At 48.1% G+C, this 24,090-nt stretch overlaps 1 protein-coding gene across 1 annotated transcript in view; it reads right to left on the bottom strand.

The window, feature by feature from the left end:
• The window catches only part of SMARCC1 (SWI/SNF related BAF chromatin remodeling complex subunit C1), a gene marked incomplete at its 5' end in the record, with an annotated part of 87,001 nt that overhangs the window by 37,371 nt on the left and 25,540 nt on the right, over positions 1 to 24,090 (bottom strand). Inside the window, 12 exons of the mRNA XM_080672709.1 lie at positions 1,635 to 1,694; positions 5,130 to 5,243; positions 6,814 to 6,967; positions 7,572 to 7,685; positions 10,540 to 10,611; positions 11,707 to 11,828; positions 12,731 to 12,768; positions 13,644 to 13,703; positions 15,462 to 15,586; positions 17,549 to 17,670; positions 19,619 to 19,744; positions 22,926 to 23,001. Coding sequence (XP_080528835.1) covers positions 1,635 to 1,694; positions 5,130 to 5,243; positions 6,814 to 6,967; positions 7,572 to 7,685; positions 10,540 to 10,611; positions 11,707 to 11,828; positions 12,731 to 12,768; positions 13,644 to 13,703; positions 15,462 to 15,586; positions 17,549 to 17,670; positions 19,619 to 19,744; positions 22,926 to 23,001 — 1,183 coding nt within the window. The remainder of the gene's footprint in view (positions 1 to 1,634; positions 1,695 to 5,129; positions 5,244 to 6,813; positions 6,968 to 7,571; positions 7,686 to 10,539; positions 10,612 to 11,706; positions 11,829 to 12,730; positions 12,769 to 13,643; positions 13,704 to 15,461; positions 15,587 to 17,548; positions 17,671 to 19,618; positions 19,745 to 22,925; positions 23,002 to 24,090) is intronic.

Here is a 24,090-nt window from a genome sequence, read left to right as displayed (position 1 = left end):
TGACTGGAACCCTGCTCCAGAGCCGTGGAACAGTCACCGGCCTCCATGTGCCTTCTAAGCTGTTAATCACTGACAAACACCCCACAGACCGAGGGTGCTGGTGGTAAACAAAGCTGCTGGAAGCCTTTTCTCTCTCTGTGTGTAAGCCGGACACCACCTGCGGATTCAATTGCATGTTTAAAAGAAAAGCCAACCACAGCGGGGCTCCACCCGCAGGAGAGGAAAGCCCTGTGTGTAAAGCTGCGTGGCGTTCTTGCCGGGTCAGGGTCAGGGTCAGGGTCATCGGGGGCCCGGCCTCGGACTCCCTTCGTGTTTACACCCGCCAGTCTTCCGCGGAGAGGAGCAGATGGGAGAGAAGGAGACGTTTTGGTATCCATGTGCAGAGGGAGAATTGATGTGAGACTAAGTTTCTCTGCAGAACCCAGATTCTGAAACAGCAACACAACACTGAACTACATCCCCCCAAGTCCTGAGCCCTTTTAGATTACCCTCCGTGGCAGATAGGACGAGACCGAACAGTCTTGAAATTTAAGAAGTGGCTCAGAAAGGAAGCTCTCTGTGTATCACTGGTACTGAATGGGCAGGTGAGCATAAATTACAATAGCAGTAAGACTCAAAAAGAAGAAATCTTTTTGGATTTTGATCCAGAGAGCAAGCAGTGGAAGGAATCTTGGAACTGCCCATCTGAAGAAATCTAGTTGACCAACCACCACCAGCGTCCTTGCACTTGAACCTGCGGCAGCCGCTGTCCCGGTCCGTGCAGGCAGAAGCACTGCTAGCACGTCGGGCGATAAACGCCCTCAGGGGTCCTGCGTCAGCTCCCACAGGCCCATCTACACCAACACTGAGCCGTGTCACAGTCCTCAGCTCACCTGGCGACCGTTGTTCTGTGGCTCAGGACAAGCGGTCCCTCTTCAGAAATGGCCGCTAAACACCAAACCAACCGTCTCAATGTCCTGCCCGTCCGAGCAGACATGGTTGCCAAGACCTACTTGTGCGGCACTGTGAGAGCCTCCGAAGTCAGAAGAAACCCAAACGAGGATTCAGTAAAACGGACTAGCAGGAGGCCGGTTAAAGTCACTGTTTGCCAGTCTGCTGCTTTCAGAAACAAACAGTGTTGTCCATCAAGGGCTGGCATCTTCAGCTGCTTCTTTCTCGGAGTCCTTCTGGGAAGGAGGCGGCCATACACCCAAATGCATAAAGCACTAGGACTCCTCTATGTGACTCAGGGGGCTGAGCTCAGGAAAACTGGATCTAAACAAAGGCTGAGCCTCAGAGGCACATCTGCTGCCCCAGGCCGATTACTGCTCCGTGAAAACAAGGTCCCAGGAAGGCCAGGCCTTCCGATTTAGGAGGAAAAGTTAGAAAACTTGAGCAAAGCTCCAATACTTATTTAATGTTGGCAACAGATTTTAAACAAAAGAAACTCAACCTGGGCCAAAATAACACATATCCATGCTTGATCTCCTACCGAGGGCCAGTGTGTAACCTCCAGGTTCGGTACTTACATAATAAAGACCCACTAACGCTCATTACACGGACATAAACACTTCACAGGAGTTCCAAGGTCGATGCCCGTGCCAGTCCTGGAACAGTGCCGCCCCCCCCGCGGCAGCCAGGCTCCGTGTGCTCACCTCCAGCAGCAGCAGGGTCTCCTGCTCCGTCCACTCCCTTCCAGCGCTGGCACCTTTACTCTAAAAACAAACCAGAGTTACTTCCTCGCCCTGCGCCGGGCCCGGAGCGCAGGCTCCCAGCCACCAGGGCAGCGGGGAGAGAGCAGGTGAGGAGCCTGAACTTCTCGCAGGGAGATCTCCTTCTTGCCGGCCGAACGTCGATGAGTCAGACATGTTATTTCTACTATTTTGATATTTGAAAATACCTCTTGAAGCTACAAAGGCACAGTGTTTTGATGTTTATCACAAGTCAGCTACACTATTATAACCACAGCAGATACTGGGTGTAACCTGAAGGCAGGACTTTAATCTCCTGATGAAAACCATCTCCAAACAAGCACCTTTTTCGTGAGAATCGCTCATACCTTCCAGTCCATGTGCGCACTGAGGTGTAAGAAAACCAACTCTGTGTCCCCTAAGAATTAACGTTTACCTATTGATTCCTTTTAAAAAATACTTTTACTGATTTCAGAGAGGAAGGGAGAGGGAGACAGAAATATCAATGATGAGAGAGAATCATGGATCGGCTGCCTCCTGCACATCTCACACCAGGGATCGAGCCCACAACCCGGGCATGTGCTCTGAGTGGGAATAGAACCATGACCTCCTGGTTCATAGGTCGACACTCAACCACTGAGCCACTCCAGCTGGGCCGATTCCTGTTTTTTATTTGCTTCATTCATATTTGTAGGGCTGAATATGTGTAATAACTGACTTTTTTTTTTTTGGCTTAATACTTATTCAAGTGACTAAAAACATTGAAATGCTACTTTGACGAGTTTCAGTTTCCTGAACACTGTAAGCCTTGTTGAAACAAGGCCACCAAAAATCTTTATTGCCTCCCAAAAGAGTTGGGCGAGAGATGTTAGTAATTCAAAGTAGACACCCTAACATTCTCTCTCTCTGAAAACTCTGTTTTGGAGATTGCAATTTGACAAATGAAAAGTATTTGGATTGGACAGTCCGTGATGTCCTTGTTGTTGTCTCTGAAGTTTCTTTATCTATTTCACTCAGCTGTAAACACTCTCCATGGCATTCAGTACACACCGCTCTGAAACATTTGCAAAAACCGTACTGAAAGTACCAGCCCTGTGACTAGGGAATAAAGAGGACGCTAGGCCCTGCAGAAACCAAGTCCTTCAAGTGCCGCTTGAGCGAGAGGACGCATGGAGCCGTGACTCACACGCATCGTTCAGACGCCTGGAGGGCCCCTTTCTGATCACCAAAGGTTCACCTTGGACTCACCAGCATTAGAAGTGCCATGGGTCAGCTCTGAGTCCCCAGAGGAACAGAACTCATCAACGTTCCATCTCAATTCTGAGGAACCAAACTCAATGCAGGCCAGAGCTGTGCCACCCCCGCACGGACGGCATTCACCCAACGGTCCTCCGCTCCGCCTCCCCACTTCTCAGCCGACGGCACAGGAAGGGTTTTCTACGTTCCCTCGGCCCGTCAGCGTTTCTCCTCTTGTGGAAACTGGCTCAGTCTGCTGGTTTGGCTCCACGGTTAGAGCGTCAGCCCACAGACTGAAGGGTCCTGGGTTCGATTCCGGTCAGGGGCGTGGACCTTGGGTGCAGGTTCGATGCCTAGCGCCGGTCCGGGTTTGGGCAGGAGGCAAGCCATCAGTGTCTCTCTCACTGATGTTTCTGTCTCTGCCCTCCCTCCCTCCCATCTCTCTAAAAGCTGCACCAACCAAACTGGCCACAGGAAAGCACAGAGCCCCATCAGGCCGAGAGGTGGGGCTGGGCTTTTGCACACTTCAGAACATTGCCTCTTGTACTTAAGGAGTTAAGGTCTGCACAACAGAATACACGAATCCGAGGTGCAGAATCTGATGCAATTTTACGTACACGTCCATGTAACCACCACTGAAATCATCACCCATTCTTTTACTTTCAGAACTGAAGTGTCTTCATATTTAAAGTGAGTTTCTTATAAACAGCATATGCTTGTACTTGATTTTTTATCCAATTTGAAAATCTATGCTGCTGAACTGGAGCATTAAAACCATTTACAATGTTATTTCTACCTCTGTGGTCAGATGTACATCTACATTTTGTTGTTTCTACACTTCCTGTGTGTTCCTTCTGTTCTCATTTCCTGCCCCTTGTGAAGTAGCTTTGTTGTGGAGTATTATTCTCTTTTTATCTGCATGACTGGCTTAGTCGTTATACATCTTTAAGTAGTTGCTCTGCCCGGCTGGTGTTGCTCAGTGGTGAGCGTTGACCTATAACCAGGAGGTCGCAGTTCAATTCATGGTCAGGGCACATGCCCGGGTTGTGGGCTTGCAGGAGGCAGCGGATCCATGATTCTCTCATTGATATTTCTATCCTTCCCTCTCCTTCTCCATTCCTCTGAGGTAAACAAATATATATATATATATTTTTTAAATAAGTGCTCTAAGATGTATAGTAGTCACTTCTAATTTGTCACAATGTACCTTCAAATAATATTTATGCCTCACATATAAGAATTTCGCCCCGACCGGTTTGGCTCAGTGGATAGAGCGTCGGCCTGCGGACTGAAGGGTCCCGGGTTCGATTCCGGTCAAGGGCACGTACCTTGGTTGCGGGCACATCCCCAGTAAGGGGTGTTGCAGGAGGCAGCTGATTGATGTTTCTCTCTCATCAATGTTTCTAACTCTCTATCGCTCTCCCTTCCTCTCTGTAAAAAATCAATAAAATATATTAAAAAAAAAAAAAGAATTGCAATACAATATACTTCCATTTCCCCCTCCCATCCTATGTGTGGTCCCTAATGTACACATGCTGTAAACCTAATGATGTATTGTTATCATCTTGGGTATAAAGAGCCTATTATCACCTTTAAAAACTAAAAACAAGGGGAAAACGCCTTTCACGCTGGCCCACATGTGACCTCCTGGCACTCTGTATTCTTCCAGTGACCCAGTCCCCTCCCAAAATGCCTTGTCAAATCACCAGGTCACCCCGAACCAGCGTTTTTATCTCGAGTAATAAATGCGTTCTTTTCACTGTATCTCACGTGCCTCCTGTTCTCTGCTGTCTCTGTCCCGTCGCATCCAATTTCTTCTTCTCCTGGTCCATCTAACCTGCCTGAGTTCACTGGCCCTGCTTTTTGCTCTGTTCAGCCTATTGAGCTCCTGAGTTAATGTCAGGTATATTTTTATATTATACAATATTCATTTGATTCCTTTTATATATTCCAATTCTCAGTTGAAATTCTCCATTTTGTCCTCTACTTTATTTAACACATCAATCATAGTTATTTTTAAATACTTATCTTCTAACCATGTAGAAAAATGGTAAAAGTGACTGTTCTTTTACAAAATGCCATCAGATTAGTAGAGAGCTCACCTCCTTACGCTTTACACAGTAAATTAAGTGTCTTTCGGGGAAATGACATTTCACAGAAGGAAGGAGGACGAAGAGGACATGCTGGATTGTAGTGAGTGTCTGTCTAGGAAAAAATCCTTACCTTTGCCAAGGTTTTTTTGGAGTAAATGTCAGTTCGGAGACCAAAGTTCTGCAAATCAATTGGTTTTTCCTTGTTCTTCTCAGGAAAATTTAACATCTGCTGAGCAGCAGGGACCTGTGAGTCACATAAAGGAAAGAGCTGCATTAACCTCTGAAGTCCAGGCCGTCGGGGAAAGAGGCCCTCTGCAGCGCCAGGGACTGGCTCAGCCCAGGAGACCCGCTGCCCTCTGAGGCCCAGCCCGGGACCCTCCTCACACAGCTCCAGGCCAGTCTGCCCTCCCTGTGCTGGAGCCCAAGAGAGAGTGGAAGGGAGCGGGAAGGCAGAGAGAGAGAAACATCAATGTGAGGGACACAGCAACGGGCTGCCTCATGCCGCGACCCACCAGCGGAGACCACACCGAGAGGACACACCTGGGGAGCTGCTGCACATCCTACTGGGGTCTCCCCCTGCGAGCTCCCCACAAACTCTGACCTAAAAGCCCTTAGGGTGGGGGAGGGGAGAGCAGCCAGGGAGAGTTCAGTGGGGAAAAGGAGACATATGTCATGCTTTCAACAATAAAGAATTTAAATTAAAAAACAACCACCACCCTTAGATGGAGGACCGAGTTGCTCTCCCTCCAGGGAGCATGCCCTCGCCTCCTCCCCTCCCCCCGCCCCCACCCCCACCCCGGGCACATTACCAAGAGCTTCTTCCTCCCGAGCCCACGGGCCCTTCCTTTGCCTCTTGACCTTGTCTGCTAAGCCCACTGCTTCTAGGAACTACATTTTCTACCTCTGTAATCTACCCAATAAATGTCCTCTTACAAAAAAAAAATAATAAGTTAAGGGGATAGAAGTTTTTAAAGAATGGTTTAGCCGTAGCCCATTTGGCTCAGTGGATAGAGCGTCAGCCTGTGGACTGAAGGGTCCCAGGTTCAATTCTGGTCAAGGGCACATGCCCGGGTTGCAGGCTCGATCCCCAGTAGGGGGTATGCAGGAAGCAGCCAATCAATGATTCTCATCATTGATGTTTCTCTCTCTCTCTCCCTCTCCCTGTCTCTCTGAAATCAATAAAAAAGTTTTGTTTTGATTTGTTTTTTAAAAGGAATGGTTTAATAGAACCTAATAAAACACTCACTCCTGGTAGAGACTCTACAAAAAAAATAATACTAACACTTCCACACCACCCTTCTAGCAACATTTTAACATATAACGTTTTCCTGTCTCTATTGAGTCACAGAAAAAACAGACAACACATTTTCCTAAACACGATCTCCCGCTTCCCAATGCAGGGCAATGTAAAACTCAGCTTCACGCTCTTCAAATGAACACTGTCCATAAGCTGACAGTATTTTCAAGAACACGTGTGTGAACGTCCTCTTCCCAAATGTTACAAAGGGGAAGGAGTTTAAACACCGTTAACAGCTTAGACAACCGTTCGTCTCATTCGCGCCTTCGATGCCAGGAGGGTAAGGGGGTTAGGAGTCGGAGAGAACCTGTACCGCGGGGCAGCAGGGGCAGAGCCTAGGGGTTGATGGGAGCATTACCTCTAACACCGAACAGACACACGGGCTCCAACGTTCACAACAGACCAAAGCAAACAAAACCTGCCAGCTAAAAGGACGCTACCCACGATGAGGACGCTAATGCCTGGACAGGAAGCTCGAGGGGGAGTGTTCCCGGAAGAGCGGGCAGAACTCACGTACCTGAGGTGATCGAAGGTGCAGAGGCACAAGCCCAGAGGGGGTGTCAGCCAGCACGTTGAAGTGAGGAGTAGGGGGGGGCCCCATCGCCATGGGCCGGCTTTCCGGGTCCACCTGGTAATTAACAAGGCCCCACTGCTCTAGGAAGGCGTGAACCCTGAGGAAGCAAGCTCTGCGTTAGAGCTGGAGAACACGCCTTTTCATTTAAAAAACAAGTAAGGGGGGGGGGGTGTCAATTGGGGAAAAGCAGACATATGCAAAACTTTAGACAAAAAAACAAGTAACAAAAACAAGCAGACATCTTCTCTCCAGGCGATGAGCCATGAGGAAGTAATGGACAATTCTGGTTGTGGAAGGAGGGATGACTTCTACAGGTGCCTCAGGCCTGGCAGAAAGCCTAATCTTCCATCAGCAAGGAGGGGGAGCGCTCAGCTAGACCCGGGAGGACTCTCACACACCAGTGGGGCCACCTCCCGCCCTCCCTCAGGCAGATCTAGGGCACAGAGCTTATCGACGCCCCTCCCAGCCCACTCTCCACCTCGGGGCATTTTACAATTTGACTCCAAAATTAAATATTATAAAATGTTAAAAGAGGAAAAATTCCAAAGCATCACCTATATTCAACCCGAGTGACAGACAGGAGACTGGGTTGATTTATCGAGCAAGGAAGCATCCGGCCAGTCGACCGGCCAGTCACCGGCCCTCAGGCATGAAGTGCAGTCAGTGCCGCCCGCAGGGAAGTCAGGGCAGCAGGCGCTTACCTCATCACAGCGCACACGTCTCCCGTCAAGTTCCTCCGACAAGCGGTGCTGGTCAGATATTCTTGGGGGTTCAGGCGGTATGTGTCAATCATAAAATTGCGATACGCCAAGTATCTAAAAAGCAACGGCCAAATTCTTAGGGTGGACACACATCCTTTCAGAAACAGTCACTCGGAGCGAACAAGCTGCACACTGCTCACAACTACCTACAGAAAGCCCAAGGACGTTCCAACCCTCAGGGACATGCGTGAGCCTTCCGTCAGGCGGCGTCACCGTCACCGGGGAGGCCCTCTAGCATGCACAACAACTCCGCACGAACGAACGTGTGCACGAAGGAAGCTGGCGAAGGTAACGTGAAGCCACATGGAGACGAGCTGGGGAACGGAGCTGCCTGCAGCACCCCGACCCAGATCCCCTCCCTAGCGCTCAGCCCTGTGCCCAGATTCCCAACCGAAGGTGGAAGACTGTTTCCGAGTCCCAGTTTTGGCTGACTCTACGGAGATGAAGCTCTCCGACACAGGCTGACGGCACAGGGTCCAGCACTGTCCATGGCTGCGCATCCGCGGGAGCCTTGGGGCCACTGCGCTGAGTCTCTAGCGCGGACTGCGTGCGCCAGGCCTGGCGCCGAGCACTCCCCCTGCACGCTCACGTAGCCCCCCATGCACGGCTGTCATCGCCCATTTTCAGAAGCGGAGACTGAAGCACCAGGCGGTAAGGTCTGCCTGGACCTCAGACCGGGAGGGAGAGGAGACAGACGTGGGAGGCTCTTGGCCGTGCGGCGTCTCGTCTCTACACTCTCCCAGCGCCACGCACAGCTTCCGCTCTGACCTGGCTGCTACGCCCTGCCTGGCAGCTTTCCAGGCAGCAAGCAAGAGACCTGAGGCCAAACTCAGAGGCCACACACAACGGTTCTTTAGAGAGAAAAACAGATGGGGTCAGAGGAGATTCCCCCACAGTGTGCCCGAGCATTTTAGAGTAAGAGTGCTAAGGAGCTAGAGACCTAGCAACAGTTCTTGCCACAAATGTCAGACAAAAGCCGGGCAGCCGAGTCGAAGGGGCACATTCTCTAGAAGGGCCTGTAAAGGCACAGGTGGGCCGACGCAGGCTAAAAGGTGAATCCAAGTTCACTGGACTCAAGTGCTAACGGTGCTTTTAAGCGGAAGACTCCCAAGGACCGTAAGAACTTACAAATGCTGGCAATTAGCAAATTAGGTGGCAGCATAGACCATGACTGCGCAGATGAAGAAATTATCAGGGAAACACAGCGTTTCTCATGGGAAATCTTCGACTCTGGTTCCAAGTGACTCCTGACAGCGTTGTTCCAGCTTAAAGCCTGCGTTTCTCTCTGACATCTAAGCTCAGAACCTCAAACTGCCTTGTACAGGCTGCCCCCAGCATATCCGCACGATCCCATCATCCTTCCCTAACAGCCCCCAGCATATCCCCATGATCCCATCATCCTTCCCTAACAGCCCCCAGCATATCCCCATGATCCCATCATCCTTCCCTAACAGCCCCCAGCATATCCCCACGATCGCATCATCCTTCCCTAACAGCCCCCAGCATATCCCCATGATCCCATCATCCTTCCCTAACAGCCCCCAGCATATATATCCCCACGATCCCATCATCCTTCCCTAACAGCCCCCAGCATATCCCCATGATCCCATCATCCTTCCCTAACAGCCCCCAGCATATATATCCCCACAATCCCATCATCCCTTCCCTAACAGCCCCCAGCATATCCACATGATCCCTTCCCTAACAGCCCCTAGCATATCCGCACGATCCCATCATCCTTCCCTAACAGCCCCCAGCATATACATCCCCACGATCCCATCATCCTTCCCTAGCAACCCCCAGCATATCCGCATGATCCCATCATCCTTCCCTAGCAACCCCCAGCATATATGCATTATCTCATTATCCTTCCCTAACAATTTAAACAAGAGACATCTATTGTGCAGCCACAAGTATCTAACAGACAACGGATTAACACTATGAAGATAATAAATGGAAAGATATGACAGTATGATAGGTGCGGGTTTACTTAGGGTGAGGGTTTCTAGAAGTGGGTATTTAACCGTCACCAGGCAAAGGCAAAACATACGTCCTCACAAACGTCTTCCTCCCAGCAAGTTTACTACTTCCAAGGCAGAAGCACACAACACGTCACGCAGCGAGGAGCGACGCCTGTGCAGCTGCATCACCCTCTCTGGCCTCCTTTTAAGGACTAGTCACTCATCAGAAAAACAAGATGAAAGTTCCATTTTGTCCTCAATTATTACATACTAGTGGCCCGGTGCACAAAATTCATGCACTGGGGGGCGGGGGGTGTCTCTCAGCCCGGCCTACATCCCTCTCGCAATCTGGGACCGCTGGCTTTTAACTGCTCACCTGCCTGATCACACCTAACCAATCTGCCTGCCGGCCTGCTTGCCTCCAACTGCCCCCCCCCCCCCCCCCGGCGGCCTGCTCGCCCCCAACTGCACACACCCCCACCGGCCTGATCACCCCCAATTGCCCTCCCCTCCTGGCCTGATCGCCCCTAACCACCTCTGCCCTTGGCCCCGCCACCATGGCTTTGTCCAGAAGAACGCCCAGAAGGTCTCACGGTCTAATTAGCATATTACCCTTGTATTAGTATAAATAAGTATCTATAGCTCATATCACATATGTACACACAAGGTGGGTGGGAACTGTTAGAAAGTAACCTGAACAATTTCAGTGAAAAGCCATTACTGAACTCAAACTTTAGCTGCAAGAGCTGCCATGTATGTAGTTCCAAGTTGAGAAAGAAAGAAGTCTGAAGCCATTTCCTTTGAGGTAAGGAATTCTGTGCAGCAGAGATAAGAACATTAACTCAGAAGGAAGCGTTAGGAAGCCCGCCAAACACACCATTTCTCTGAAGACCCAGCCCCACTAAGTATGTGGCGGTATCAGCATCCCATTAGCACATGTCACTCACATCTCTGGAGTCTTGGATTTGTTTTTTCCATTGAAAAACTCAGGAAGAGCACGCCGTTCAATCACGTGAATACTGAGCAGAAAAAGAAAAAAGACTGGGAGTAAGTACTCTGAAAAATAAAAATCTCAGAATGTGAGCTAAGCTTAATTTTCAAAGCAAAACGGACAAATCTAAAACGTGAGCACCACTCCCAAAAGCGAACTGGCTGCGCACAGCCCCTGTGCGTTAACAGTGTGTCCGAGGGTTAAGGAAAGCGCTCCCTTCCTCATCCAGGCCTTTCTGCGGTTTTTCCGTTCCTAGAACCAAACTCAAAAAAATGCTACCAACACAGCGACAGGCACAGACTTTACTGAGCCGTGTCACACACAGAACGGCTGAAGGGGCTACACGACAGAAAGGGTTCTGTGGAAATGGGGTGACGAAAATCACAGCAGTTGGCATGGCAACAAACTGGTAAAATGAATGACGGGCCAGAAGACAATGGACTTCACACTAATCAGGTTTCAGGCTCTTCACCCCCCTGCACCATCCTGTCCAGTCCTCAGAAACTTTGTGTAAATTGAATTTAGAAATTATTTAAGAGTTTACTGCTTTTAGAAAGATCACAGAATCTTATATTTTTTATTGACTTATTTTAGTGCTCTATTGGGCTGACATTGGTTAACAAGATTACAGGTTTCAGGGGTACAATTCTCTATCTATATAGTGTAATGCGTGTTCACCCCAAGTCAAGTCTCTTTTCATCACCACTACAGCCTCCTAACCGTCTCCTATCTCCTCCCACCACCCTCTGGAAGTCACCCTATTGTTGTCATCTATGAGGCGGTTCCGTTTTTTTTCTTAATCCCTGCACCTTTTCCACCCAGCCCCCCACACCCTCCTCTCTGACAGCTGGCAGTCTGTTCTCTGTATCTGTGAGTCTGTTTCTACCTGTTCACCGATTCCACATGTGAGTGAAATCCTGTGGTACTCGTCTTTCTCTGACTGGCATATTTCACTTAGCATGATGCTCTCCAGGCCCACACACACTATCACCAAAGGTATTCCATCGTGTAAAGGGACCACAGCCTTTTTGTTGGTTCATTCTCACAGAGGATATTTCCCCATGGATTCCAGGAACGTTTCCCCACTCCTAAGTACCCTGTCCACAGAGGGAGGGCTACTCACCAGTTATAATCAAACCAGGATGCGTAGCTGGGAATGATGATGTGATTGGTCTGCTCTGTCACGTTATCTTCACCAGGGTCAACAGACCGACCCTGATCACCTTTGCTGGGGTCGTCATCTTCCTACAGAAAAGAAGCCAAAGTGAAGAGAAAGAGAACTAGAGACACAGAACAGCTTTCACCCCGCTCATATCACGTCCCAGAAAATGAAGCTATTTGTTCCCATTTCAAGGACCAGGAAAATAAATTCCAAGTGAGGACGGGCTTTCGCAATCTCTAAGGCACTTCACAAGCTGCCCGGTGACAGCGCGGATTACTCCTGCCTCTCACACGAGGGATCAGCACATACAAGGGAGGGAGTGCCTCGCAGCAAGGCCAACCCCCAAGCTGATTACAGAAAGGCTGTTCCTATAGGGAGGAACGCAGCTGCCTGCCCACACGTCTCTCAACAGCGCGTTCCCTACTTGCCCAGGGGCACGCTCTGCCTGGATCGGATGGGTCCCAAGCCTCAGTTATTAGCTCCCCAGTTATGGTAAGGAGCAGACTCCAGGACACGGGTAAGGCATAGTGACTAGGCTTCCCATCCCCAAGACGGAGCCCGAGTACCTGCTACCAGCTCTCTGTGCACCTCTCACCGCCTCCCGACAGGGACAGCAGGTGCTACTTCATCACCTGCTTTGTGCTGAGACAACATGCAGAGCCAATAAACTGGAATCAAGGTGTAACTACAGGGCCCAGGTAGAGGGCCTGCACTCTCAGGCACTCCCACTAAAAACTCCCTGATTTATATCGGAAATAAATTATGGAGGCTCTGCAAGTGATTCCACCTAAACACCTGGTTTTTCTAACAGTAATTTCAAAATCATTGCTTCCCCAGGGACACCGCTGAGAAGATGGAAATTTCCTTTTGATAAAACGCTGGGGGTCAAGAAGCACTAATTATTTGGGGGGATACGTTAAAGAAGATACTTAAAATCATAAGGGCCTCAAAACAGAGTATCTCTAAGGACCTACGCGAACGTTACCTTTCCTCCCGTTGTGACTGCTTCTTCATCCTGCTCGTCTGAAAAACAAGACACACCCTTATTTAAAGAGCAGGTGAAGCTGCTTGCCCTTCCTGCAAAGTGAAGGTTCCAGTAACTGGCACTGGACGAAGAAGAGAGAATGGAGAGCTAGAGCAAGCCCACCTCAAACCATTCAGTAGGTGAGAACTGCACACAGAAGCACAGAGGTGAGAAGAAATTCAAGGCATAAACCATTAAAAATTCCCAACACGAGGGCATTCATAATTAATTACTGCCCTGGTCACGATCTTTCCTAACAGGACAGGGGCTTGCCTAGGCTCTTTCCTCCTGAGGCTGTGAAGTGAGGAACAGCGTTCCGGATCCGGGAGGAGGTGTGTAAGGGATGAGGAGTGAAGAACGCGGTTACGCTCACTCCGCACAGACCAAGTCCCTAGGGGGTCGGTACCTTCTGAGGAGGGGATGCAGGCCCGCAGTATGGCTTCCCAGAAGGACAGGAGCAAACCCACGCGCAATTCCACCGGGGACAGAAGTGCCAGTGCGATAAAGGGGAGAGGTTCTGGCACAAACGTTACATTAAGTTTCGGTAGCATTTTGTTTTATTTTTAATTACTATCATCATTAGCAGTGACTAAGGCATTGCGAGTAATTTAACTACCAACAATTTCTTTAAAACTCAGAAATTCTGATTTATTTATAATATCAGGATTAAAGACTGTAAAGAATGGATCCCAGAAAATCAACATTCCTAGTACGGTAGCAAACCAAACCACGATGCTGCTCAAGGGAACTGCAATCAATATCTGTTGGAAAGTATAGCAACTGAAAGCAACATCTCTCAATAAAGACAAACATCCGAGGAGCTGATATTAAGACAGAAAACACCACAGATATGGGTAGGTTTTTTTGTTTTTACCTAGATCAGCTACAGTTCCTCCTTTAACAGGTGTATTCTCGCTATCTTTCTTTGGATTTACTAGAAGAAAAAAAAAAAAGCGTTGTTTTAGGGAGAAAGTTCTACTTGTTTTTAAGAGAAAAACAGAATAGATTTAAATACACGCGAATCTCCCTGCAACTACCCCATCACTCAGTCCTCACCATCAAACCACAACCCGAGAAGCAGCCCACGTGATGACACTACATTTGTAATTAATTACAAAGCACCAAAATGTTTTCATCATAAAAGTAAACAAATAGAACAAAACAGAAAAGGCTTTTAATCCCTTTCCTAAAAGAAGCCATGTTATTAGTTTCTGTGTCTTTGTTGATTCAGTTTTGTGCCCTTCGTTTAGATACCTGAGGGAGAAATGGTGCCTTTTACACACCTAGGTGACTTGGAGACATGTTCTGAGGAGGTAAAAACCTTCTATGAACATCATTCGGACTGCCCTTGGCTCTCTACCCTTCTCCTGGGGCTGTGTGCCTGTGCGACACTTCCACGTAAGAATTCCTAGTTACATCACATCCCGCTCACTCTCAATCGAGCCGGTGTGTCCATGTGCAGAGGACAAAGTAACGAGCCCTGCACTGACTGAACCTGATCTTGAGTTTTCCACTATTCCGTAATCGACATTCCTTTCTCCGTGCTGTCATGCATGTTAATGCGTGCATATACATGGGCCTACATTTGAGCTGGCCATTCTATTCCACTGATGCATCCAGCCATTCCTGTGTCCAACCACACTATATGGATCATTATAGCTTTACCAGAGGCTCGAGGCACAGAATTCGTGCAGGGGCTCGGCCCTCACAGCCCCAGCTTTGTCCGAAAGGACATCGGGAAGGTCGTTCGGCTGTCCGGTCTAATTAGCATATTACGCTTTTATTATTATAAAAGGCAGTTTAGGGATCTGTAAGGACTACCAGCACCTTCCCAGCACTTTCATCTCAAATGAATCCGATGGCTTTTATAAACATGATCTCCCACGTGACCTGCAGACACCGGTGTGGTTTGCAGTGCCCCATTATACAACGCGATGATTTTAGAAATGCGTGTAACGTATTACAGGTGACTGCGTTTTCCGTTACCAAAGACATGAAAGGGCATAAGTTACATTAGGGTAAATTTCACACGTTCTTCTCCACTAGACAATAGTGATTCTAAATATAGTTGATAAATTAAGGATACATTTAATACCTACAACAAACGACAAAAAACTTAGATAAAAAGCAAATAGAGAATAGAAAATCTGGAGACAAAGAACAGCAGTGGTTGCAGGGGTGGGAGAGGGGTGATTTGGACCCCAATAGGTACTGGGGTTCTTTTCAGGGGGATGTACAGGTGCTGGAATGAAGAGTCCAGCCATCGGGAGGACAGGATAATCCTAGCCGTATATGCCCTAATAGCAGAGCTTCAAAGCACACGGAGAACAAGTGGGCAGGAGGGCAGGGACAATCTCCAGATCCCAGGCACAGTTAGAAGGCATGCCACACCCTCTGCCCAGGAACTGGCACGTGGAAAAGCACTCCCCTTTTCCTCACCCATACTGATTCTGTTGGGGTTTTTAAACCACAGTTTTAAAATATTACTAAATTTAGACATTTTGGTCACAGTGTATATATTCTCACTAAACAAAAAGTACCAAAAGATGGGGAAAGAGGAACATTAAAAGGGGGAATCTAGTCGTACTTGAAAGCTGAGAAGTGGGGCACAGAGCAGAAGTCAGCCCCCATGGCACTGCTGAGATGCCTCGGGCGTGCCCAACACCCTCAGGCCCGGCAGCAGAGCACACACCGTTTTTGGGGAGCACCACTTCCTCGACATTGGGCACCGGCGTGGGGTCCTCCATGTCCTTGGTGAGGTCTTCTTGTTCCTCTTCCTCTTTCTGACTCCTGCGCTTCCCGTAGAGACTAGCTTGGCTGAAACAGACAAGAGCATGTGAAAAATGAACAAGGCATTACAGCTATTTACAGCAAGCAATTTCAAAGGCTTCACCTTCACTGTAATTAGAATCTATGCCCAGAATCACCTTAAAAGACAAGTGAAATCAAATTAGATACATCCCCCAAAGAACAGCCAAAAGGAAAATACAGTTACTAGGCATAAAAACAGACACAAAATCCTACTATACAAATTGCAGACCACACCCTGAAAGAGGCTTCAGCTGGTGTAAGAAAGAACATCTGCGATGGAAATGTGACAACACGTATTAGCTCAGGTAATAAACCATCACTAAGATGTTGGTCAGAGATATAAAACCCTGTATTTTCTCGCTGTTTATATCACTCAAATACCAGGAGGTACAAAGCAGAACCACTTAGGATGGTACTAACCTGGTAGTAATGCTTTTTGTAAAAACTGTCATTGCGCTTTCACCAATTCAATCAAACCAGTGTTTACTGTTAAAACGGATACATGCCAGAATGCAGGCTGAAGTTCAAACAAGAATGGAAAGATTCCTCACCGTGAGGAATGGAAGGGGATGCAGAACAGAAACCATACCGGATGCACAAACGTGACGCATGCCACACAGAGAAAGGAATAAAGGCACCAAGAAATGCAGCTCCGAGAAACAGTCCAGATCGCAGGCAACAGCTCAGCTGAACCTCGGGAACAGTGACAATTCACTAAGAAGCAGGCCACGTTTCAGGATGATGAGTAAAGGCATGAAGATGGAAGAAGAAAATAACTTGTACAGAGGGACTGGGCCGTGGGGATGGAGACACAGGAGGACCAGCCTGAGGCCTCCGCTCCAAGAACGCTCGCCCTTCCCTTCTAAGAGGGGCAGCAGGTCGGGATCAGTGAGACCAGCGGTTGCCAGCCGTCGGACCTCACCGACGACCAGTGATCCGCGGGCCACCGGCTGGTGACCACTGGGTTAGACTGAGGGATACAGGTTAAAATTTTCAAAGAAAAATCACATGACAATTTTTAAAAGGCCTATGAACCTAAAGGTGGTGGGGAGGTAAAATATGTAAAAAGGGAAGAAAAGATGCAGGGAAGATGAATAAAACGAACATTCAGAAAACAGATTTTGGTTAAATACGGGATCCTAAGGGGAAACTTAAGTGAGCAAAGGCCCGTTCATTAGAAGACAGATATAGTAACTGAAGGACACACAGCATTCTTTTTCGGAAACGCAATTCGGCAGGTTTTACACTCAAAGGAGAGGCCAAATGCCACCACTGTGAGCCCTAGGAGGTGCTTTTCGGTTCAGTGACCACGAGCGTCCTGGACCCCCCGCTTAGCCCCCAACTGGAAGAGGAACACACTGACTTCAAGCTTTCTTCGCAGGATCTCAGGTGGGTCCGAAGTATCTGAACATCGCGATTCAGATCTGATATTTAAGAAGTAAGGTTACCCTCAATCGTACCTGGAGAAAAATCTACTTTCATGGTATTAACTTGGGTCTATATTGGGTCTTCCAGGTCCTTGATAAGGTCTTCACAATATATACATACATGCAGCTTGAGAAAACAGTAAAATCATTTTTATGACTGTAGCTGGTTCATGAGTGTTATTTATAAATGTTATCAATGTATTTTGAGCTAACTATTGAAATTACTAAGCCTTCTCTACCATTTATTAAGTATTGACTTCAGGCCACGCACTATACAAGGACTTGAGTCACAGGTTCGTGTCCTGTATGAGTCATTTTGACCACAAGTGGGACGGGTGACAAAATCAGAGACACCGACATGAACGACGATGAATATAATGTCCCGAAGGCTTCAGCAGCCACCTCCACGTGCTGAGATGCGGAAGAGAGACTGTGCTCGGGACGAGCTCTCCCAGCCCGGCTGTGAGCACAGCGTGCGCGGTGCAGGGCGCCCGGAGAGCCCGGGAGTCTGCGGGTGCGCGGTCCAGGCTGTGGCGCTTACCCCTTCTTCCCGCTCTTCTTCCGTGACTCTGCGGGCGTGGGGGGCGGCGGGGAAGGTGAGTGCTTTCTCTTCCGAGCACTGGCCGATGCCTTCCTGTCTCTTCTCTCGGGACTCCGGACCGGCTAGGAGAGGCAAATGGAAATGCGATCAGCCAGCCTGGCTCACTCCTCCGGTTCCACAAGCCCTTGCCCAAAAGTGCCCTTTCACAAAGACAGTGACCAACACACGCGCTCAGAGCCAAGGCAGGCCACACCACCAGCCTCCTGGCCACAGCGGTCAAGAGACTTCCCTGCGCCGGGTGCCGCGTCACCCAGGAAACGCCAGCACTAGCCCCAGGACTCCACCACGCTACAGGCCAGAGCGGCCCAAGCCCGCGGAGAAAGTACCCCTGCTCACAGCCGGGGCGTCCAGGTGGGAAAAACATGTCCAATAATCAGTAGAAAAATATAAAACATGTTATTAAATTAATAAAATACAAAGACAGGCTGAATAAGCTTGGGAAAATGTGCCAGAAACTACTCCTAATTCATCAGAAAATAAAAATAAAATATAACTTTGATACAAAAGATGCGAAATAAGATTGCGAAGTCAACCTAGAGAACTATCCCAACTTGCAGATGGCATTAAACCTCAGGAATCCACAGAACAACTCCCCAGCGAACAAGTGAGGTCATCAGAGCGCAGGGTACAGATCAACATACAGAAGCTGACCTACAGACGCTCACTGCCAATCTAACGAGACAGACCGTAATAAAGAAAACCCCGAAAGGATCCAAAGAACGGGACCTGAGGTGTGCCCTCGCTCCCAAACAGCAGAGTAAAATATCCATTAAACTTCCATCTTCTCGGCCCCGCACACCCCTTGCAGCTGGGTTTCCTTTCAGCGGCTCCACAACCTCAGGTGGGACCTGAGCACCGTCAGAGCCCACAGAGGAGTCTGGAAGAAAACCTAAACTACACACGCCTTTGATCAGTATGCAAATCTGACGTTACATTTTTTAAAGGCATATTAGATCAATTTCATATAATCCCCCTAAAGGTAAGTGAATAAGTAAACCGCCCATCTAAATCTATACAGGGGTGGACAGGAACAGGCCAGGTCAATAATGTGATATGGAAATTAGTATATTCCTGATGACACCAAGATTCGGTTTGAAATGCATTAAGGGAAAACAAGTATGTAAACATATTAGAGAAGGAAGCCAAAATAAAAAAATTTAAAGTGATATTCCAAAGCAAACAGAAACAAACTAAAAACGAAACAATATGAAAAAGACCTAGTTTTAAAATATTCTTAAAAATAAGTAACACACCATGTGACAGAGAAGAAAAACACAGGCTGAAAACAGTATGAAAGACCTGTACTTTCTAAGTGAATGGTTAAAGGTGTATTTGTCTCAAAGATTTAAAAAAACTAAAATAAAAAGCAAAACCCTCAAATTTCACTGTCCCCCTGAAAAGGACTCTGGAATCGCAGGTCTCGGCCTAAGGCTGCCACAAACCCACCCTAACACATGGCTGCTGCCTTCTCAGCTCGGGGCTTTCCAGGACCCCCGCCCCCCACAGCGGGCCTGGGAGGAACCACGGGAATGTATTTGAGGGGTGGGCTTCTTAAAGGGCTAGAGCGGTAAGTGGCAAGTCTTCCCACCTCAAAAAAGGACTCAACTGTCACGGAGACCTTGAAGGCCGGTGCTTTGTACTACCCCCTGCACGTGAGTAAAGCCATTCAAAACATTACAACTAAATGAGCCTTCCCCTGGGGAACCAACAGCGCAGGTAAATGGCCCGTGATGTATTCGGTACATCAAAATGAAAACTCAGCTCTAGAGAACATCATCAGCTGGACCGCTGTCCTACCGCACGGCCACTTCTCATCTTAGTGACCCCGAGATTTGCACGGCCCCTCCTTGGAGTTGCCAGCTCCTGAGACGGTAGTCACTTTCATATGATATGTACTCGATGGCTGATGCACCTGGGTTTTATGGGACAGTTTATCAATGAATATTTGAGAACATTCAGGCCAAGAAAGAAGAAACACCCAGTGGAGTAAAATGGGGCCGAACCAAATACCTCTTCATTCTTTGTGGAAATTCGCTGTCGAAAACTCACGGGCTTCCTGTTCTCATCCACCTCATAGTCCTCCTCATTCATCCATTCATTGAACACATCAGTGTCCAAAATCCATTTTGCATGAACCTAAAACCACATTAAAGCAGGAATACCTACATAAATAATAAAATCACTCGAATCTAAAAGTATTAAAAAGGAAAGAGGCTTTAAAAGTACTTAACAGAAAAGAAGATGATTTATTATTCCCAAATCCTCAACTGCATATTACAAACTTAAAACGTAAGACAATGACAGCCTGGCCAGTGTGGCTCCGTGGTTGAACATGGATCTATGAACCAGGAGGTGACTGTTTGATTCCTGGTCAGGGTACATGCCCGGGTTGCAGGCTCAATCCCCAGTCAGGGGCGTGTAGGAAGCAGCCAATCAATGATTCTCTTCATATCTCTCCCTCCCTCTCTGAAATCAATAAAAATATTTTTTTATAAAAGATGAACAGTGACATGTGAATGGCCACTTTACCATTTTATTCCATGTCTTTTCCCAAATAAACAAGAGTAAGAAAGCACCACTGGCTTTGTGTACACTGAGGTTTTGACAACTAAGAGCTAATCATGTCATCTTTTTAAAAAATACAGCGAGGGAAAGGAAGGACGCCGAAAGCCTGCTGGCAAGTGTAGAGGGAGGGCGGCGTGGAACATCACTGCCGTGCAGTCACCAAGGAGATGGGTCAGCACGAGTTGTGAGTGGATGCCAACTGGGCGGCAGAGGGATTTTTGTGAGAAGCAGGATGTCTGCCTGGTCTAAGAACCCTCACAGCCTGCCTCCAGGCTGCACGCGGGGGAAGCAGCCGACAGCGGGAGGCGTCGGAGAATGCCACGACCTCAGCCCGCAGTTCGGTCTGGGGCATAAGGTGAATTAACCAGGAGAAAAGAGCAGAGATTCCAAACGGGAATACTCTTATAAATGAGAACACATCCCAAGAGGCTGTCTGTGGTGCTGTTAGACGTTCAAGGGCATCAGGCCCAGGCCCCGTCAGGAAGGCGCTGGTGTTGCAGGGAAGCACTGCCATGCGTCCGGCACTGACAGCCTCAGGTGGCCTTCTGGCCCCGGTCTGAGGCTTCGCTTGTGGAGCCATCACTGTGTCCGGGGGCTGGCAGCGACCTAGCAGCTGGGTGTGGCTGACCCACCACGAAGGCACGTGCAGATTTCTAGAGAAGTTATAATTCCATGAAGGACGCTGCAGGGATGAGGAAGGCTGGGGTCTCAGAGTGCAAAGGGATCGTGGAATGCAAACCATTTCTTTGGGCTGAATTCCACGGAAGTTTGTCACTGACCCGAGTTCCTGAACTATGAAACATGACTATTTGGGCTAAGGAATAGTTTCCCTTGATAAATAAACAATTAAGAAATACTGTGAACAGTAATAAAAAGAAGTTATAGGAAATTAAAGACACAGCATGGGAATCCAGTACCTGATATTAGACAGGTTCTGTGCTAAAGAGAAAAAATCGCTATAAAAACATCGAATCAAATGGCAAAACTGGAATGCAGATAGTAGCTTAAAGCATGTGTTCATGTTAAATTTAATAAAGTTAAATGTACTAAAAACCTGTACTATACTTCTGTATAAGAATTCCTTATCTTAGGAAACACACACTTGTATTTTGGAGTAAAAGCCTATGATGTATGCATTTTTATCTTAAACAGGTCAAGGAAAAAAATATACACACACAGATTATACATGAAAATTCAAAACAGGAATAAAATATTAACTTTAGGGAAATCTGGATAAAGGTATGCCATGTACTATTCTTATTCTTGCAACTTTTCTGTGTGACTCTATTCCAAACAAACACTTTAAAAAATGGACTAATTTTTGTTATTCCCATTTCCTCATATGAAATCTGAGGCTCAAAGGCTATGTCTTTCTGAAGATCCACCATTAAAGTTGGTTAAACCAGACCTAGTATCTACTATTTTGATTCACTTTAGGTGCTCATCGTCTATAATAATAAGCGTAATATGCAAATCGACCGAACCGCTGAACAGCGGAACGACAGTCCGGACGAAGCCGGGCTGCGAGGGCCGAGCCCCTTGCACGAATTTTGTACCTCGGGCCTCTAGTGCTGTATAAAAGGGTCAATAAAAATCATGGCGCCGAAACTGGTTTGGCTCAGTGGATAGAGCGTCGGCCTGTGGACTGAAAGGTCCCGGGTTCGATTCCAGTCAAGGGCATGTACCTTGGTTGCGGGCACATCCCCAGTAGGGCGTGAGCAGGAGGCAGCTGGTCGATGTTTCTCTCTCATCGATGTTTCTAACTCTCTATCCCTCTCCCTTCCTCTCTGTAAAAAATCAATAAAATATATTAAAAAAAAAATCATGGCTCACTGCCACTGCTCCTGGGAGGGGCCCGAGCTCTCTGCTGAAATGCTGGCTCCAGGGCTGGGACACAAAAGTGACCAAGCGCGTGGGGAGCATCTTTCTGCCCAGGAGGTAGGGAGGATGCAAGCAGGCATCAAATCATGCCCAAAGGTCACACGAGGCAACCTACACGTGCCCATCGGCCAAGTTTCAGAAAATTCATCGAGTGAAGCAGGGCAGGCCCGCCACGGCTCCCAAGTGCCTAGGGACCCTATGAACACACGTGGGAGGCAGAGGGATGCCAACTCCACGCGCGGAACGGACAGCAGGAGAGGCACCAGTCAGAACTGGCTGAGTCAGGCAGGGATTGCTAATGCGCCGGGAAAACTCAGTACGAAACTTACTATGTCACTGGGACAACTGGAGGGAATGGAATACGGGCCCTGTGTAAGGTAATCATGGTTTTAAGAATTAATTTCCTGAAATGATTAACAACAGGGAACTCTGGAAGAAAACCATCAAGTAATACCTTTTTATTTCTCTTACAACTTTCCGAATCATTTCCACGTTGAAAACTGGGAAATACACGAGTTGACGTATACTCTCACCATCGGAACAGAAACGAGCAGTGACAAAGGTCGACTGTAAGAAGGCTATGTGGGCACTGCTGCTAGCCTTCCTAAGTGACCCCTGCAATGATGCCCAGCGCCCCGCCTCACTCCTCTCGTGGCTGTCTCAGACCCTGGGCCTGGGGTCTCCTCACACATCACTGCGGACACTGCACCTGAGACCTGGAGAGTAAGGCCGTCATGCCACGGACAGCTCTTGAAGAATGATAAGGAAGGAAGATCACCATTCCACGTCTCCTTAAGAACCTTGGGGAGAACAGCTGGAAAGGGCTATGAAGTCACATTAGGAATAAATTTTTTTAAAAAGAAGCTTTCACCTTCCACGGCTTTTCTGGAATTGGTGGATCTTCGATTTCAGCATCAACATCATTGCTGTGGACCCAAGTATCATAGCTATAAAGGAAATGAGAAAAGGAAAAATCAATTAGATCCCAAATTCATTCACTGAAAAGACTTCGATCAAAATGTAAAAATATATTTTAGAGAGACTATTAGGATCTAGTATCAGAAATTTATCACACACTTTAAAAAAAAGTATCTATTTTTATTATTGATTTCAGAGAAGAAGGGAAAGGGAGAGAGAGAAACATCAATGATGAGACATGGATTGGCTGCCTCCTGCATGCCCCCCGCTGGGGATCGAGCCCACAACCCAGGCATGGGCCCTTGGCCAGAATCGAACAGTAACCTCCTGGTTCACAGGCTGACGCTCAACCACTGAGCTACACCGTCTGGGCTATCATACACTTTTGTCTCCACCACTCTGACAGGAAAACTCCTCTGTAGGGTCTACAGTAATCTTCACATTGCTCAACCTCAAGTTCAAGCCTCGTCCACAGAATTTCAACATGTTGATCACTCTCTCCTCAAAGCGTTTCCCTCATTTGGCCTCCACGACAGTGCTACCGACTGACAGTGCTACCGACTGACAGTGCTACCGACCGGCATTCCTCCGGCACGCACCAGCCTCTCCTCAGTCTCTACGGCGTTTCTCCTCTTCTCCCAAACCGTATCCATACTGGAAGCCCCACCCCGATGTAGTTTTCGAACAACCATCTTCTTATCTCTCCTTCCCTTGGTGTTCTCCTGCAGCCCATGGCTTCAAATACACACTGACCCCTTAAAACCTTTCATCCGCCTCTTCTCTGAGTTCTGGACTCAAGAATCCCCCTGTCCACTCACATGTCCTCCTACAGGCCTCACAAGGCTTTCAAACCTCACACACGCAAACTCGATGTAACGCCTCCTGACCCCAACCCTGTGCTCCGGCCGATGCTGGCGGACATCCTGTCCTCACTCACCTGTCCCAGAAGCAAGCCACCAGAAACGCCTGCCAGCTCAGCTTCAAAAAACGTCCAGAGCCCACCGATTCTCACCCGTCCTGCTGCCCAAAGCCCCAGAGTCCATTTCTCACACGGCAAACAGTGGTTCTTCTGAAAACTACGTTGGTCCACTGCTCAAAACGTAACTCAGAATGGAAGT

This window comes from Plecotus auritus (assembly GCF_963455305.1).
Source record: "Plecotus auritus genome assembly, chromosome: 6".
NCBI lineage: Eukaryota > Metazoa > Chordata > Mammalia > Chiroptera > Vespertilionidae > Plecotus > Plecotus auritus.
Note: the sequence above shows the minus strand (reverse complement) of the source record. Positions and strands in the feature narration are given on the sequence as shown.